This window comes from Cucumis melo, chromosome 1 (genome assembly GCF_025177605.1).
Source record: "Cucumis melo cultivar AY chromosome 1, USDA_Cmelo_AY_1.0, whole genome shotgun sequence".
NCBI lineage: Eukaryota > Viridiplantae > Streptophyta > Magnoliopsida > Cucurbitales > Cucurbitaceae > Cucumis > Cucumis melo.
Window position 1 is genome coordinate 34,347,794 of NC_066857.1, and position 18,376 is coordinate 34,366,169.

Here is an 18,376-nt window from a genome sequence, read left to right on the forward strand (position 1 = left end):
GATTATAACAAAATTTGTCAGTGTCTATCGATGATAATTAAAATTTATGACCGATAGATCATAAGAATTTTTACCGCCAACTAAAACATTAACAAATTTTTCCTTTGGTTGATACGAATTTCTTTTATGGCCAAACACATAAAAAACAAATAACCATCAGCCCCAGCACCAAAGACATATAGCGAGTAGCAAAAAACTCCCCCTTTTCACTGATTCCTAAATAGTACTTCGTTTTCTTTTTATTTATATGTGGTTGTTTATTAACTTGATATCATTTAAAATCGACTCAAAATCACTGCATGAAATTATTCGTTTCTTAAACTTTATTGATGATGAAAAGTCATCATATAATTTATTAAATTAGAAGAATTAGTTCAAAATGATAAGAAAATTAAACTCTAATAGCAAGAAGTGTTAAACTAAACGAGGAGAGATGAGAATAATAAGTGTGTGATGTCATCGTACATTATTATTACTGCAGATATCATATTCAAATTGGGCTCTTGGGCACTCCGACAGTTCGGATCTCTGTGGGGCGGTGTCAATGCTGAACTTGACAAACTCCAACACTCTCTTTCTGCCATTCAAGCCGTGTTCTTCACGACGCAGAGGAGAAACAGTTCAAGGACCATGCGGTCAAGGTTTGGGTTTCAAGGCTTAAGGATGTTTTGTACGAGATTGATGACTTGATCGACGAGTCCTCTTACCAAACCTTGAGAAGGCAAGTTCTGGCCAAACACCGACGAAACAGAAAACAAGTACGTATTATCTCCAAATTTAAATCTAAATGGAAAATAGGCCACAAAATCAAGGAAATTAGGCAGAGGCTGAAAGCTATCAACGAAGATAAAAATCAATTTAGCTTTTGTAAGAATGTGATAGAGAGAAGAGATGATGATGAAGGGTTCAGAAATAGACGGGAGTCTCACTCTTTTATACTTGAAGACGAAGTGATTGGTAGGAATGATGATAAGGAAGCAGTCATATATCTTTTACTAAATTCCAACACCAAAGAGGATATTGCTATAGTTTCCATTGTTGGAATGGGAGGATTGGGAAAGACTGCCCTTGCTCAGTCTATTTATACCCATTACGGTATGACTAATGATGGCATGTTTCAGATGAAGTTATTGGTGTGTGTTTCTGAAGAATTTGATCTGAAAATTATTATCCAAAAGCTAATAGAATCTGCAACCGGGAAGAAGCCTGAATCATTCCTTCAAATAGATTCATTACAATGTGAGCTTAGAAAGCAAATTGATGGAAAGAAATATTTGCTCGTCATGGATGATGTGTGGAATGAGAAAAAAGAGGAATGGTTACATCTGAAAAGATTGTTGATGGGTGGTGCAAAGGGTAGTAGGATTTTGATCACAACACGCAGTGAACAAGTTGCTAAAACTTTTGACTCTACTGCCACCTATTCCTTACAAACTTTGGATCCATCCAATTCTTGGTTATTGTTTCAGAAGATGACAGGTTTGGAAGGACGTTCAAATAATAAAAAGACCAAGCTTGATCAAATGAATTCAAACTTGATGCAAATCGGCAAGGAGATTTTGTCAAGGTTAAAAGGTGTTCCACTTGTAATAAGGACCATTGGAGGGCTTTTAAAAGATAATAAATCAGAAAGATTTTGGTTGTCTTTCAAGGATACATTACAAGAGACGGGGGTACTCCCGACGCACAAATACGTCGGCGAAAATGCAAAGTACGTCGGGAAAGGATATCCCGACGTACAAAACGGCGTCGGGAAGAACGTCGGGAGAAATGCGTCGCGAGAGGCTTTCCCGACGCCGAGTTGGTACGGCGTCGGGAAATCAGGTTTTCCCGACGCCGGGAGATGCGTCGGCATCGACGGCGTCGGGAAAACCTTATTCCCGACGTTGTCTATGCCGACGCATCTCCCGGCGTCGGGAAAACCTGATTTCCGACGTTTTTTTCCCGACGTGATGAACATCAGGAAATCTTTTTTATATATTTTTTAAAATATTTTATTTTTATTTTTTTTCTTATAATATTTTGCTCAAACATTCACAATGATGTTCGGATTGCTCAAAAAAATTTCGCGACGTTTTGGATTAAATTAATAAATATACAAACACAAATTAAAAAAATAGAATTAAAATTAATAATACGAATAAGTTGACTACAACAAAATATAGTTCTCAGTATAGAAAAAACATAAACATAATGAAAATTCTCCCAACGAGGTGCGTATGCGCGTCATTCTACACCTTCGGTCCTAAAAATGGTATAAAAATAACTAAGTTTAATACATAATCATATATTGCAAAAACTTAAGAATAATAGAGACATATACGACGTACCGCAGAGCTAGGGATCATGTAGTGGTCCCTGTTGTGCACGAGTTAGGTCTTCAATCATCTTTTTCATAGCTTCCACTTGTGAAGCTAATGCTTAGTGATTTCTATCTTGTACTTCAATCCATTCCAAAGCTTCATGAAGTTTAGCTTGTAATTCAATCTCTTTTTGTGTGGACTGCGAACAAGATGTCGACGAACTGCTTGCACTTGCCGTTCTGCGGGCCTTCGGCTTGGGTCCCCAACCAAGGCCTTTTGAGTAGCCTGGTCGTCTACCCAACACCTGATCGCATATCTCATCCTCAGAGAGTGACTGACTACCCTCTGGGGTAGGCTGGGATTGGAGTTCCAGCATTTGATTCTGCAACAAATTTAAAAATTATGTCAGGTAACGCGCAAAAATATATAATAAAAGTGGATAATTAATAAGGGTATAACTTACATGCGCATCCTCGGCGGCCTGCGACACGAATGTCCCAGCTCGAACGTGTGTTTCCCGGAACAATTCCACACTATCGACCGGCTGTCCTCTTCTTTCAGCGAGCTCATACTGTCGTTGTAGAAACGACTTGGACCCGCTACTATGATTGTAAGGCTGCTTCTGTCTAGCAGCCTTGTTTGTCCGTGATTGCTCCTGCATTAAAACAATTATATTGTTTATTTCTTATACATATTAAAACTTGTTATCATAATTAATCATGACAAATACCTGGAATGCACGACTGATATAATGGTCGCAAAGGAAGTGACAATCCTCATCACATCCAACCAATGCGTTTGGTGGGTTGGCACGAGCCTCCTCCAGGTTGCTGTACTTTTTGAAATGTCTATGACAGTTGGCCCGAAACTCTTTAAAGGTCGTGAGCATCTGATGCTCAACAAACCTGTTCATTGCTTGATCATTGAAATCAAGCACAAACAATCGATGCACATTACAAACATAACACATTAGATTGGTTAAAGTTAGATATGTTTCAAATGAAATCATATATAAATGTGTAGTGCATTTAATTACCTGGAGGTCGCCCTTGACGACCTCAATGTATTCTCTCCCAACGTCCGCCCACTTAAGACAGCGGACGGGAAATATTTTTCGCACGCACACGCCTATCGCCTGGCTGAAGCGAACGGCGTGTGGAGAAATAGGCTTCTCCGCTTCAGGGGCGATCGTCATCGGAATGCGCCCATTTATTGCAACGTGGCGCTCTAACTCCAAGAGTCGAGACTGCGCACATCTCCTAGGAGTCGGAGTCGTTTGTTGAGAAGAAGACCCTGCTCAATAAATAGACAATAACATATAAAGTTAGAAACCCCTACATGAAATATTTGTAAGTTAAAAATGAAGAAAATTCTTAGACTCACCCGTATTGTCGCCCACAGATGACGACCCTTCCGCAATGTTATCTAAATCCTCCTTAAACTGGAGGAACATATCATCCGTCTTCATAAAATTTGATCGTCGATATGACATAATGACTATATGGACATATAGAAAACAAACATTCAATAACCAAATATCTTCGCATCCTACAAACCCCTCCAAACTACAGATGCTACCATAACTGCAGGATAGCCAACACAACCTAATTATTAACAACAAAATACTTCAAGCTATCCTAACTACCACCCCTTGAAACCAGCAAATTCAAAACAAAAAAGGCTACCATAACTGCAGGATAGCCATCCCAAATCAACAATAAAAATATTCAACACAAACAGGCTACCATAACTGCAGGATAGCCAAAACAAATCTTAACACACATATTACATTCGCAATTCAATTTAACTATTAACTTCCCCCCCCCCCCCCCTCCAATTTCAATTTTCAATTTTCAATTTTCAATTCAAATATAAACACCCCTCCCAATTCAATTTTCAATTTAACAATAAACTCCCTCCCCCAATTCAACCCCCATTCAATTTTATTCAATTTTCTAAAACAAAAATCCTAAACCATTCAAATTTCAAATTTCAATTTCAATTCAACCACAAATTACACACACTCTATACAAAAATACATTTAACAAACAAAAATCTATTCCAAAAGAAAATCCTAAACTAATTTTCATAAAAAAAAACCCTAAACTAATTTTCATCAAAAAAAACCCCTAAAACATAAACTTAAACTAAATAAATTTTCATATTTCACTTACCTAAAGTGGCAGACGGCAGCGAGGGACAACGGCGAGGGCGGTCGACGACGGACGGCGGCGAAACAAAAGGAAATTTGAAGGACGGCAACGGACGGCGACGACTTCTTCTTCTCCTTTCTTTTTCTCATCTCGGTTTCGGTTCTGTAATTCACAGAACTGAAACAAATTTAAAGGGGATTTCCCGACGCAGTGACGTGGCGTCAAAAAATCCCTCAAAACGCGTCGGGAAAAGGGGAATTCTCGACGCTCATTAAACCCTTTTCCCGACGTTTCACGCGGCGTCGGGAAAAACCCCTATTCCCGACGTCGCTCCTGACGCACTGTTCACGGCGTCGGGAAAAACCCATTTTCCCGACGTATTCTTGCCGACGCCTTCGTGGTGCGTCGGGAAAGATAGTTTTCCCGATGCATCTCCCGACGCATTGTTGACGGCGTCGGAAAAACCCTTATTCCCGACGTTCTTTATGTCGAAGTGCTTTTCGACGTCGGGAATGCTCCATTTTCTTGTAGTGATAAGGAACTTTATCAAGTTTTAGGACAAGAACAAGATACTCTAAAAGAAATGCATTGATTCTTGAGCTTAGCTATAAATATCTTCCCGCTAACTTGAAGCAATGTTTCTTATATTGTGCTTTGTTCCCAAAAGATTGTGAACTTCCAAAGAATGAACTTATTCTATTACGGAGAGCACAAGGTTTCATTCAACCAAATGGCAATAAGGACGATAACCTCATTGATATTGGTGATGAATACAGCATTTCCTTCCTCTGTCGTCCACTCGGTAAATCTCAGCAATGTAACCCTTCCTGTTGTATGTTTTTTGGACCCACAGGCAATATTCCTCAAATCTCTTTGCCAAGAAGAATCTTGTCGTTCACGGAGTATCCAGCAGAGTTTTGAAGGTGGACTTAAGCCATTCCAAAGTGACAGCAATAGAGAAAGATTTGTATGGCCCCACCTCCGTAATAAGCATCTTTAAGTCTCGTGATCGGTTGTCCAAAGATAGGACAAAATCTTTTTTTTCAATGGTGCAAGAACGAGGGAGCTATCGCAGTGAAGACATACTGCAAATGGAAGCAAGCAAAGGTAGGAAACAGAAAGTGAGTGTGAAGACTACTGGAAATGTACCTTAATAGCCTCAGATAATCAAGATCTTCCTTGGTTGGCGGGAGTATCAGCTGGAATAAATTTGGTTGTTGAGCAGAGTAAATTTCTTCAAGGGAATCGCAAAGGTCTTCCATGGCACTTGTTTGTGTTTCTCTGAAGTTTGGGAATCGTAAACGTCGTCGGTTTGAGGAGTTGAGAGAGAAGCTCTGCCATCTCTCTAAAACCGATCCTTTAGGGTGTTTCGATATATTACATTATTCTACTGTACCTAATCATGATCTAATCATATATTTTTATGTACCATGATATATTTTCTTGTGTATTCAATAGCCGAAACCTTTAATTCATGTAATTATACGTGGCATGTAATATATTACAAAGTATATTTGCATTTGAACTTTATTTTCAATAATATGTAGAATAATATATACAAAGGGATATATTAAATAGTCTATAGAACATATAACAATGCAGCATTCGCTCTTTGTTCCAAGCCTTAAGTCATTGTTTCGTGCAGCATTCGTTCTTTGTTCCAAGCCTTAAGTTATTGTGAAATCTCAGTGGTGCATTGGGTATTTAAATTAAATAAAATCAAATTGTAATTATCTTTGACAAAGTCCCCATTTAAATATGTTTGTATGGAAAATCATTATCCCTTGAGTTGTATAAAATAATAGTTGCATATAAATGCAAAGACATTTTTTTAAAAATACATTTTTGAAAAAATATTTTTTGTAAAATACATTTTTGGAAAAATATTTTTTTAAAAATACATTTTTGAAAAAATATTTTTTGTAAAATGAGTTTAAAATTTAAATACTCACTTGTTTGCTTTGACCTCTTTATAAATGTTTATATACAAAATTATGTTTGCTTTAGTTCATATTTATGAACAAATTTCATAAAAAGTACACACCTTTTGAATTTTTTTTCATAAGTATATTTTAAAATTAATTGTACGTTATCTTGAAATTATTAAATTTTTAGTTACTTGAAACTAAACATTAATTTAATTTTGTGTATTAATTTTTTTTTGAAAAATTCAATTTTAAAAGCATAAATATCTTGAAATGTAAATATATAATCATAAAAAAAATTGATTTCCATCAATAAAATATAAATAAGATAAATAATTTTTTTCGAGACAATATAATATCAATTAGACAAAAAGATGTGCAATTCGATCACGTTCTTCAATCATCTTTATTTCACGAACCGAACGATCATGTTCTTCATTAACGTCCTCATGATTTCTTTCACAGATGTTAAGTCGAAATAGATTTGACCAAGAGAGAAACATTTGCTAATCTCTATATTTAAATGTGTGTTCATATACATTGAAAAATAAAGTATTTAAAAATAGAAAACAAAAAAAACGACGGAGTAAAAAATAGACAGTAAAAAGGAATAGAAAAAATAAAGAAAGAAAAATAGATATTTGGAAGGAATTTCTCATTAAACATAAAATAAAAATTTATTCTAAAATTTGGTTGCATGTGTTTTCTGATTTATTTCATAATCTCATTTTTCTAAAAAATTATTTCAAAGGAATGTCAAACACTTCAATTTATCTTAAAATGAACTATTTTAAAAATTAAACACTTCAAAAACCAATCCAAACACACCCTTAAACTTCGTAGAAAAATTAAGTGTAGTGAATTTTGTCTTTCAGTAGTTTGTCTAAATAATTTTTTTTTTATTTAAAAAAAAAACCTACTAAATATATGTGATTTTTTTTTTTTTTTTGAAAAGATACTAGTGAAGGGAGCTAGAGAAAAGCTACCCTATCACAAATTTTATTACCAAAAAGGAAGTACAAAGTGTTTTCCTTTTACATAGTTAGATTACATAAAGCATTTATGTTTAATGCAATTGAGGCTTGACTGTAGTTTTCAAAAATTTTGCTTTTTAAGGACCAGCTTCCAGTTAGGGAGCAAATATCTTCCCAGCTTGACTGTAGTTCTACTAAATATATGTGATTTATATGTTAGGATTTATTTAATCATTCATTGGCACATAAAATCTACTTTTACCTTCAATTTGTTTGGATTGCAAATATTAATTATTGATAGATATCGATAATATTAAACTATGTGATTGGAATGTTTTGCATCCATTGCTTACGTCTTCCAAAAGTCGTCAGTTAGCTTATGCAACATATTTTTATTAAGATAATCAATGTACTTTTGTAAATGTAGGCAGTGCATTGTTCGATATCTTTGACAATGTCCTCGATTATATATTCGTATGTCAAATCATTATTTCAAATAATAGTTGGATACAACTAGCGGAAAGAAACCATTTTCTAAAAAGAAATTCAATTTTTAACTTTTGGTTTGTTTGAATTGCCAATATTATTTATACATATGAATATTAAATATATGTAACTAGAATGTTTTGGATCTATTGCTTACCTCTTGAAAAAGTCGCATGTTAAGCATATGTCACACGTTTAAAAAAATTCTTGAGGTCAATGCACTATTTTAAATTGTAATTATCTTTCACAAAGTCCTAGATTATGTTTGTATATCAAACCATTTATCCCTTGAGTTGTATAAAATAATAATTGCATACAATAATACAACTAGTGGATAAAGAAACCGTCTTTTGAATCCTTTGACTCTTTTTTACTTGGTAGGATAGATTTTGTGATTAGAAAGGGAAACGGTGTATGGTCCAAAACGTAAGTCTTGAAAACTTTTGTGTAGCTTAGATTTGCATGTGACATGTGTAGAATATCACCTCTTTGGTATTTGATAAATACACATTGATATATATATCAAACACAAACTTCGTTGCAGGCCTCTGAGGCAAGAGACAGCTGTGAGACGTACGCCATTTAGAACATGACTTGATTGCTCATGGAAAAGGTTGTTTCGGTTTTCGAAGTATCGTATTTGATAGAACTTTGGGGGAACACAATATAAAAGAAATGAAAGGAAGAAGAAGTTAAGCTAAAGCAAGCTGGCTTAATCATCTTAAGTTCTTAATAATTTTAATTAATATATAAAATACTTTTCCATACGTAGAATAATTCAAAATACATTAAGAGCTTACTCTAAAACTTTCTACTTAATCATCTAAAAAAGGAAAAAAGTTTATAGAACAGTATAATATGAAATTCAAATCTATAATAGTGACGGATGTAGAAATGTTATCGACAAAAACTTGGAATTTAATAAAAATAATATGAAAAAAATGTAAAAAATAAGTTTAAACCCTAGATCTAGAGAATGATTAGAAGATAAATGTACTATTGCATCAATTAATTCTATTAATAAAAAGTTAGTTTATATATATATATTATATAACGAGTACGAAATTGAGGTAAAATTTGAGCCCTCTAGATCTACGCAAAATTCATCGATGATATGTAAGCACTCCGCTGATTGATTTAGATATATATAATATGATTTGAAGACAATATTTCACAAATTACACGAGCTTAAATTAAATTTAAAATATAGATTTCTACAAAATTTGGGACAAATTTAATCCTATTATACATCCTCTCTCTTGTTAATTATTTAGGATTATCATACTATGTCTTAGCAATATTTGTAAGTAATTAAGTTTATTTGTTTAGAGGTTATCAATCATTGTTTGTCTTTCCTTCTTCTGCCCTTTGTTGAGAGGTATGACCTCCAATTTTTATCATAACCTTTCACTTGCTTTGATGGGTTACTATTTGGATTGTTACATGACACATCAAGATATATTATAGAGAATGTGTTCTTTTTTATATAGTGTATTGAAAAATATTAGAATTTTGTTTTGTTTTTATTTGATTGTGAGTGTCATTATATACTCTCTTTAATTGATATATTACATTATATTCATTTGATTTTTTTTCAATAGTGTGTAAAATAATATATAAATAGTCGGTTGAACATATAACAACACAGCATGATCTGTTCTTTGTTCCAAGCCTCAAGTCATCGTTACATAGTTAGCATTATGTCACACATTTTTAGTAGTATTTTTATTGATGTCAACACGTTATTGTGAAATATGAGTGGTACATTATATTGGGTATTCAAATTAATTAAAATCAAACTGTAATTATCTTTGACAAAGTCCCCATTTATATGTGTTTGTATGGCAAATCATTATCCCTTAAGCTCATGTATAAATTAAAATAATAGTTGCATACCAATAATGCAAAGAAGTCATCTTTCAAAGACTTCCTTTTTCATTTTTACCTAAGTTCGTTTGAATTATTACTAAGTAATTATTATTTCGTAGAGCACATTACACAAAATATATATTTACGCTTAATAAATAAATTTTGTGTTTGGATGATTTTGTCATGAGGAAGGTAAATAATTTATTCTTTTTTTAAAAATCTCTAATAAAGTACATGTGATTTATATTTTGGGATTTAATTAATCATTCGTTAGCACATAAATGATTACTTTTACCTTCGATTTGTTTGGAATGCAAATATTATTTTATAGATATAAATAACATTAAATTGTGTGATTTGGAATGCTTTGCATCTATTGCTCGTGTCTTGCAAAAGTCATCAGCTAGCATATGTCACATATTTTTATTAAGGTCAATGCACTATTGTAAATTGTAGGTGGTGCATCGTACGTTATTTTGACAAGGTCCAAGATTATATTCGTACGTCAAATCATTATCCCAAATAATAATGGGATACAACTCATGGAAAGAAACTATTTTTAAAAAAGAAATTCCATTTTTAACTTTTGGTTTGTTTGAATTGCAAATATTATTTTATACCTAAGATTATCAAATATATGTGTGACTAAAATGTTTTGGATCTATTGCTTACGCGTCTTGAAAAAATTGCATGTTAGCATATGTCACACATTTCAAATAATTTTTTTTATTGAGGTGAATGCACTATTGTAAATCATAGATGGTGCATTATGTGTTCAAAATCAAATCAAATCGTAATTATCTTTGACAAAGTCCTTGAGTTGTATACCAAATCATTTATCCCTTGAGTTGTATAAAATAATAATTGCATATAATAATAATAATAATACAACTAGTGGATAAATAAAACCATCTTTTGAATCTTTTGACTCTTTTTTCCATTTTTACCTAGAGGTTCATTTGATTACAAATATTAGATGCCAATATTAATTATACATGATTCAAATGTTTTGAATAAAATGTATTTGATAGTTAAAAGAATTAAGCTATAATGTCGAATAATAAATATTATTGATAGTTAAACACTTACAGATTCTAAAGAAAAGAAAAATGATCTCTTTTCTAACCGTATTTATGTTCCAATTTTAAATTAGTATCATTTTCATTAAATTCGTTATATATATATATATATATATATAACCGAAATAACCTTAATAGTAGTAGTAGTCCTAATAGTAAAACTATCATTCAACTCCAAAATTTAAGATCGAATCCTACTGTTACATTTTCTACAATATTATTTTTACTAAATATTATAAAGCCCTCTTCAACAAAATTTTCTAAATCTATATCCACCATGCATGCCCAGCATGGGAAGAATTATAAAGTCTGTGGGAACCCAAAATCTTAGAAGATACTTAGGTGAAAGTCTCAAGTTTGGGGAAGCCTAAACTTTTCGATAGGAGTAGGCTCGACACAAGGAGCAAAGATGGTGTATATATACCTACCAAATTAAATAAGTATTCTTTTGTAATAATTTTTTGACTCTTGCAATGAAATTCGGTTCATTTAGGCATTATTCTACCTTACAAATATAGGTGTTTAGGTACACTAAACTAAGTAGCCAACTCTGTGTCTTTGCTCTCTCTTATTTGTCTCATGTTACGACCGTCTCATGTTATCGGGGTATTTGTGGCAAGAAGTTGGTTATTTTAATCCGATTACAATAATTTATGTATGAGATGTAGATTATTTTAACTTTGGTTATAATAGTATGTGTTTAGAGTGTAAGTTTATTTTAGTTTGAAAAGAAAATAGTAAACGAGTAGCAAAAAAATTTAAAATTGATAAATTTAAAATATTAAAAATTGAAGCGAATTGAAGGTTTTAAAATAATGTTTACGTAACTCATTAGTGAAATTTAAATAATATTTACCTTAACTAGAGACGGTTTTGCCAAAGGCATACATGTTATTGTTTGTAAGATTGTGTTTGGGTCGTGAGAACTATTATAGATTAACCTAACTTTCAAAAATCAGAAGTTTATGGTAAAAAGCTCACACACTTGTCATGTCGAATTAATTTGTTCCCAAAAATTGAACTCCCACAACTGGGAGCCACGCACACCTAATATATACTAGAAAGTGACTTGCGTTGCGCGTGTAAATATTATATTGTTGACTTTTTATATTTAAATATTATTAATCAAAATAATATGTCACTAAGTGTACCTTTTTTTTTAGTATAATTGAATGGGGAGATTCAAACTACAAACTTCATCGGTACTAATACACTTTGCTAACAAATGAGCTATGTTTTTTTTTACCACTAAGAGTAATTTAAAATGAAATTAAACAAAATAGTGCAGTTTAAATTTAGAAGTAAACATTAATTTATTGAGAGTGATAAATTACATATTCAACCATAACAATGGGTCTCAAAGCATCTACATATTATTCGTTCTTGATATATTGTAACAATTTTCTATGAATGACGTTGAAAAAATCTAAGATCACATCTTCACATTAATTATGCACAACAAAATATAGTTTTAAATGTGATCTAGAAATAAATTTTATAAAAATGACTCGCAAATTTAATGTAATAGAACAATTCAAATCTTAAAATAAAATTAACAAAAAAAAAAAGAGAAATAAGAAAATCCACCCTGAACTTGAACCATCCCAAAAAATGAAGAAGAAAGAAAGAAAAACTGTTGGTTTCTTTCCAACTACATAGAAATATTTATTAAAAAGAAAAAACTATATTATAATAAATGACATTATATCATACATTTTTCTACTCTCTTACGTGTATATCTTCATAAGTCTTCTCCAAGATCATCAAGTATTAACATATTGTAACACAAAAAACATATTTCAACATAAAAGCAAAAGCCAAAGATGAATGATGAGAGTTGGATCAATCAATGTTATATAATAGAAATTATTAGGGATAGTTGCAAATGTAGCAATTATATTCTAAATAATTAAGTACATAACAACATTTTAAAAAAATTGCAAATATAGCAAAAACTGTCAAAATCTATCAATGATAGGAGTCTATCACTGATAGAACATGTAGCAAATGTTGGTCTATCACTGATAAACCATAAGAGTCTATCAACGATAGAAGCCTATCACTGATAGATTTTGCTATATTTGCAAATTTTTTAAAATATTGCTACATACTTAATAATTATTCTAAAAATTGCTATCCATTATAATTACCCAAATTATTATTTAGAAAAAAGAACATATATCTTTACCATAGGAAAAACACATATAGCTTGTAAAAAAATAAGAAAACCAACCTAAGTATGAAGAAATTGTTTGTAAGAAAATGGTTGGAGAGATGTCTTTATATATAGTTGAAGAAAATAAATGGTTACGAAATCTTTTGAGATCTCATCATTAAATATAAATTATTGAAATAAATAGATAAAAACCTTTATATATAGTTGAAGAAAATAAATGGTTCCAAAGTCTTTTGATATCTCATCATTAAATATAAATTCATAATTTTTAAAAATTAAATTATTGAAATAAATAGATAAAAACCTTTCCAATTCTATAATGAAGTGAAGAATTTTAGAGATAATCAATAATTAATATTGATTTTATTCTTTATATTAAATAAATAATAATAATAAATCAATTATAAAATGATATGATTCATAAAAAATTTTAGAAAACTCATGGAATATAAATGGATTGTTTAATTTTTTTTAATTTAAACAATAACTAATATTTATTTTAAAATATAGGATAATGTTGTAAATTAAAATTTTGGCAAATAGTAGAATCATCGAAAATGATTAAGGACAAGGATTAAAGTTATTTTTATGAGATTTTTTCAAAAATAGAAAAATTGACCAACTGTTTTTACTTCAATGCAAAACTACTAAAAAAATCACTAAAAGACAAAATTAATTAGCCTCAGATTTAAAACTAAATGTTTTTGTGAGATGTTCTATTGTTGAGGATTTCCTATTTTTTAAATTATTTTCATATTTTTTAAATAAAACATTGATATTTTTAATTATGGCAAGAAGCTTCTCTTGAAAAGTTGTTTTATATAAGTGTCGAAAACTGGTTATATATTGGGCACTTATCATAAGCAATCTTTATGCAATCCTAAGATCTCAGAAAACCATATCGCGATCCCAATCCCCTGCCTGACACTGAAACTCGCCATGGCCCAAATAATTCTCCCAAATCTTGCTGCGCGGATCTTGGCAAAACTGAGCTCTCTACTTTCTGAAGAATTTGGAACGCTATGGGGACTCAAGGATGATGTGAACAAACTCACATGCACTGTTTCAATTATTCGAGCTACACTTGTTGATGCAGATACGTGGATAACTCACTTAGAATCTGTAGTGGATTGGCTCGAACAGATGGAAGCTGTTCTTAAAGATGCGGAAGATGTGCTTGATGAATTCTCTGCTGAGGCTATCCGTCGAAGAGTGATGACAAGAGGGAGAAATGCAAAACAGGTTAGAATCTTCTTCTCCAACTCTAACCAACTTGTATTTAACTTTAGGATGGCACGTCAAGTCAAGAAAATTAGGGAGAGGCTAGATGCTATTGGTCATCTTAGAAATTATCTTTGGAGTCGAAATTACTTTGATCAAAAAACACAACAATACGATTTATCCGATCAAACGTGGATGGGAAGGGATACTCACTCTTCTATAAGAGGAGAGGAATTAATTGGTAGGGATGATGCTAAGAATTCCCTAAAAGACCTCTTACTAAATCGTGCGAAAGACCACATTTCATTCATTGCAATAGTTGGAATGGGTGGGATAGGCAAGACAACACTAGCTAAGTTTCTCTACAATGATCCAGAGTATCCCCGCATTTTGATATACTAATGTGGGTTTGGGTGTCTGAACAATTTCACGTAAACATACTAGTTGAAAAAATAATAATGTCAGCAACAAAATCCGATAGAAATCCTAACGTACACGTGATGGATAGAAATCCTAATGTACACGCGATGGATTTTTTACAACGTGAACTTAAAAAGGTGATTCAAAATAAGAAGTATTTGTTGGTTATGGATGACGTATGGAACGACCAAAACGAATATGCATGGAGAGAATTGAAAAATTTGTTAATGGATGGAGCTGAAAGAGGGAGTAAGATTATCATCACAAAACGTGATAGTAGAGTAGCTACCGAGATCAAAGATATGACAAAGTCGATCACTTTAGATGTCTTAGATGAGGACAGTTCTTGGTCATTGTTTAAAAAAGTGGCATTTAAGCAAGGCCAAGACTCAAAATATCTAGAAGTGGAACAATTGGGGAAAGAAATTTTAAAAAAATGTGGAGGTGTTCCTCTCGTAATAAGACACATTGGACGCTTGCTATCCTCTAAAACTTCTAAAGAAGAGTGGATGTCCTTCAATGATAACGAAAGTTTGGAAGTCACCCAACAAGACAATCATATGACATCCATATTAGAATTGAGCTACAACAATCTCCCACCCCATTTGAAGCAATGTTTTGCCTATTCATCATTGTTTCCCAAAGGATACAAAATAAAAATAAATGAATTGATTGGACAATGGATTGCTCAAGATTTTATTGAATCATCATCTGGAAGAAAATCTTTGGACAATATAGGGAAGGACTACTTTGACGAATTATGTTCGAGGTTTTTTTATGAAAATTTAAGTGGCGACAACAATTTTGATGATTATGTTCGTATGCACGATGTGATGCGTGAGCTTGCAAAGAAGGTAGCAGGAAATAAATATTATGCTCGTGGAGATTCCAACAATAGTTACGTTGTGAGTGAACAAACTCGCCATATTTCATTTGACTATAAAATTGAATTATGGAGGGATGTTCTTTCTAAATTACTCACGGCTAAAGGACTAAAAACGTTTCTCATATTACATCATCTCTATGAGAAGAAAAATACGGTCGATAGAGAGACTTTGGATAAATTATTTTCCAGTTTTCCACGTCTACGGGTATTAGGTCTTCATGATTCGAAAATCAGTACAGTGCCAGATTCCATAGAAAAGCTTACAGACCTTCGATATCTAGACCTCTCGGAAAATGATATAGAATCACTCCCAAATTCCATCACCAAATTGCAAAATTTGCAAACATTAAAGCTAACAGAATGTCATAAGTTAAAGGAATTGCCGAGGAACACCAAAAAACTCGTAAATCTCAGGCATCTTGCTTTTGATCATTGTATTCAAATAACCCATATGCCAGAAGGGATGGAGAAGTTGACCAGTCTACAAACAATAACTTTATTTGTGTTTGACTGCAAAAAGTCCAATAAGTTATCGGAATTGAATGAGCTCAATTATTCGAAAGCAGAGTTAAAAATCACGGGTTTAGAACAATTGAGGTCTATCGACTTTATCCTACCTGAAGTCGGCTTGGTAAACTTGAAGCACGGTTGGCGAAGTTTAAAACTGGAATGGGAACTTAGTGGGGGTGATGAATATGAAGGTGAGGGAGATAAAACAATAATGGTATGCTTAATACCTCATCCATATCTTGAATCCTTGAGCATTAAAGGGTACTGTGGAGTAGGATTACCCGAATGGGTGTCCGCCTGGCCGTTCTGGAAGTTGACTCAAATTGAAATTGTAAATTGTCATAGATTGCAATATCTGCCTTCAATTGAGCACCTTCATGCACTCAGCAATCTACGTTTACAGAACTTAAGATCTCTCGAGTATATAGATTTTGATTCTTCGAACTCATCATCGTCAGTTTTTTTTCCATCTCTCAAGTTTATATGGTTGCAAGATCTGCCTAATTTGGTAGGATGGGGCCGTGACGATGCATATACATTGTCAGATCAGTTGGCTCCAACTTTTCCTCAGCTTTGTTTCCTGGAAATCTTCGACTGTCCGAAGTTAATTTCCATTCCCAAGCTACCTTCCATTAGAGCATATGTCCATTTATGTCATGTTGGTGTTCCGTTGGTGAAGAGGGTAGGTTTAGTACTGTGGCGTTTGGGGCAGCTAAAACTAGAACAAATTCTGGGTATGGAACTTTTACCGGAGGAATTTTACAAATATTACGTAACTTTTTATGAGGATATCTCGATGTCCCCTGGGCTTCGTTGGTTGGAAATAATTAAATGCCCCAATCTCACGAGTTTACCAACATGGATTAACCGTATCATTTCTCTTGAAACGCTGCGTATTATTAGCTGTCCGAATTTAAAGTCACTACCTGCGGAAATTGGAGAACTCCAATATTTGCTGGAGCTTCAGATAAAGGACTGCCCAGAACTTGAAGAGAGATGCAAGCAGGGAGGAGAGGATTGGCCTAAAATTTCTTCCATCCCCTACATTACTCTCGGCCAAATTGCCACTGTCAATGACACACCATATCTTTCAGGTTTTCTTCACATATCCCGTTCCTATCCTTCATATTCCTATTATGTTTATGTGTGCTCAGTTGTGTATCAATTTCATCATTTTTTTCATTTTAAAAAAAAAAAAAAAGAAAGGAAAAAACAAAAAACAAATTGGATCCTAAACTTGAATAAGCGTTGCAATTTTCACCCCAATTTAATTTTCCTAAATTTGTTTTGTGAAAATTCTTCATTAACTCATTCATATTAAAATAAGCAACATGGAACTAAAAAAAAAAGTGATTTAATGAAATTGAAATTAATAATTAACAAGTTTTAGGGTGAAATAGATATTTTAATTCACAAATATATTTCTTTATTGAACTTCAGGTGGGTCAAGCTGATAAATGAATTATCAGCAAAGGAAATTAATAACAGAGATTTGTAACTCAACACTGGCAAGTTGGCACGTGCAGGAGAAAAGGAAGAAAAGAGAAATTCAGACATCTATATATAGAATGTGTTTTGGGGGATCAGTCGGGAGAGTGAAAGGAAAGAAAAAAAACAGAGAACATGGGAGTGTGAGTGGTGGGTGTAAAGGGGACTGGAATTCTCCAGTTGGTAAGGGGAAATGGGGAGACTGGAGAGGTTATGTTTAAAAACTCAATTCTCCAAGAATTAAAATGAAGAAGAAGGCCAGATCTTGTTACAAAGTGGAGGTAGGCTTATTAGCTGAACCACTATATACGTTTGTGTTGCTTTTCTCATCTCTTAGTCGCTGGTGTTTCTGGTTGTCCCTTTTGTTGCTCACTCTATCTTAAGGCATATGGGATTGATGGAAGAAAAGTATATATATTTTAAAAGAAAAAAAAGTAATTTTTTTATCTAAACTTTCTTTATATTAAAAAAGAAGAAGAAAATGTTTAAAGTAAGCTTTACAAGTATAGTCAAACATTTTAAAATTAAACTAACTAAGACTACAGTTAAGTATATAGCAACATTTTAAAAAATTTATAAATATAGTAAAATCTGTCAAAATTTATCAATGATAGAAATTTATCATTGATAGACCATGTTACAAATATTAGTCTATCATTTATAGGTCATAAGAATCTATATAGAAGTTTATCACTTATAGATTTTGTTATATTTGTAATTTTTAAAAATGTTGCTATATATTTAATTATTATTTCTAAAATTGTCACACCAATTATAATTACCCATGTGTTTACTAGTTGCTTTGTTTGCTTCGTTAGGAGGCATAATTTACCTAATTTTAACAAATTGGTATTGGAGCATAGTATGACAAAGATTCAAGATATAA

General features: G+C 32.5%; 3 protein-coding genes across 3 annotated transcripts; 2 read left to right on the forward strand and 1 right to left on the reverse strand.

Moving 5' to 3' along the window:
• Positions 1-415: 415 nt before the first annotated feature.
• Positions 416-1,655, forward strand: LOC103503175 (disease resistance protein RGA2-like; the record flags this gene model as incomplete). The annotated part of the gene is made up of 1 exon (XM_017047922.2): positions 416-1,655. A coding segment is annotated over exon 1 (612 nt), but the record flags the coding sequence as incomplete, so codon positions are not given.
• A 662-nt stretch (positions 1,656-2,317) lies between these two features.
• LOC127150431 (uncharacterized) lies at positions 2,318-2,981 on the reverse strand. The gene is made up of 2 exons (XM_051088181.1): positions 2,767-2,981; positions 2,318-2,685 (listed from the first exon to the last, which is right to left on the reverse strand). The coding sequence occupies exons 1-2, from the start codon at positions 2,962-2,964 to the stop codon at positions 2,422-2,424; spliced, it is 462 nt and encodes a 153-aa protein (XP_050944138.1). The 5' UTR covers positions 2,965-2,981; the 3' UTR covers positions 2,318-2,421.
• A 2,735-nt stretch (positions 2,982-5,716) lies between these two features.
• LOC103499942 (putative disease resistance protein RGA3) lies at positions 5,717-17,797 on the forward strand. Its single transcript, XM_051082823.1, has 4 exons — positions 5,717-5,820; positions 7,349-7,397; positions 14,762-17,096; positions 17,443-17,797. Exons 1-4 carry the CDS (start codon positions 5,717-5,719, stop codon positions 17,454-17,456), a joined length of 2,502 nt encoding a protein of 833 aa, XP_050938780.1. The 3' UTR covers positions 17,457-17,797.
• The last annotated feature ends 579 nt before the right edge of the window (positions 17,798-18,376 follow it).

Excerpts from the sequence above, each read along its gene's own strand:
- LOC127150431 (XM_051088181.1), bottom strand. The coding sequence starts at position 2,964 with ATGCAGGAGCAATCACGGACAAACAAGGCTGCTAGACAGAAGCAGCCT. Across the intron at positions 2,686-2,766 it reads AGGCCGCCGAGGATGCGCAT|AATCAAATGCTGGAACTCCA; the intron begins GTAAGTTATACC and ends AATTTGTTGCAG.
- LOC103499942 (XM_051082823.1), top strand. The coding sequence starts at position 5,717 with ATGGCACTTGTTTGTGTTTCTCTGAAGTTTGGGAATCGTAAACGTCGT. Across the intron at positions 5,821-7,348 it reads TCTAAAACCGATCCTTTAGG|GGAGCTAGAGAAAAGCTACC; the intron begins GTGTTTCGATAT and ends ATACTAGTGAAG. Across the intron at positions 7,398-14,761 it reads ATTTTATTACCAAAAAGGAA|TATTTGTTGGTTATGGATGA; the intron begins GTACAAAGTGTT and ends CAAAATAAGAAG.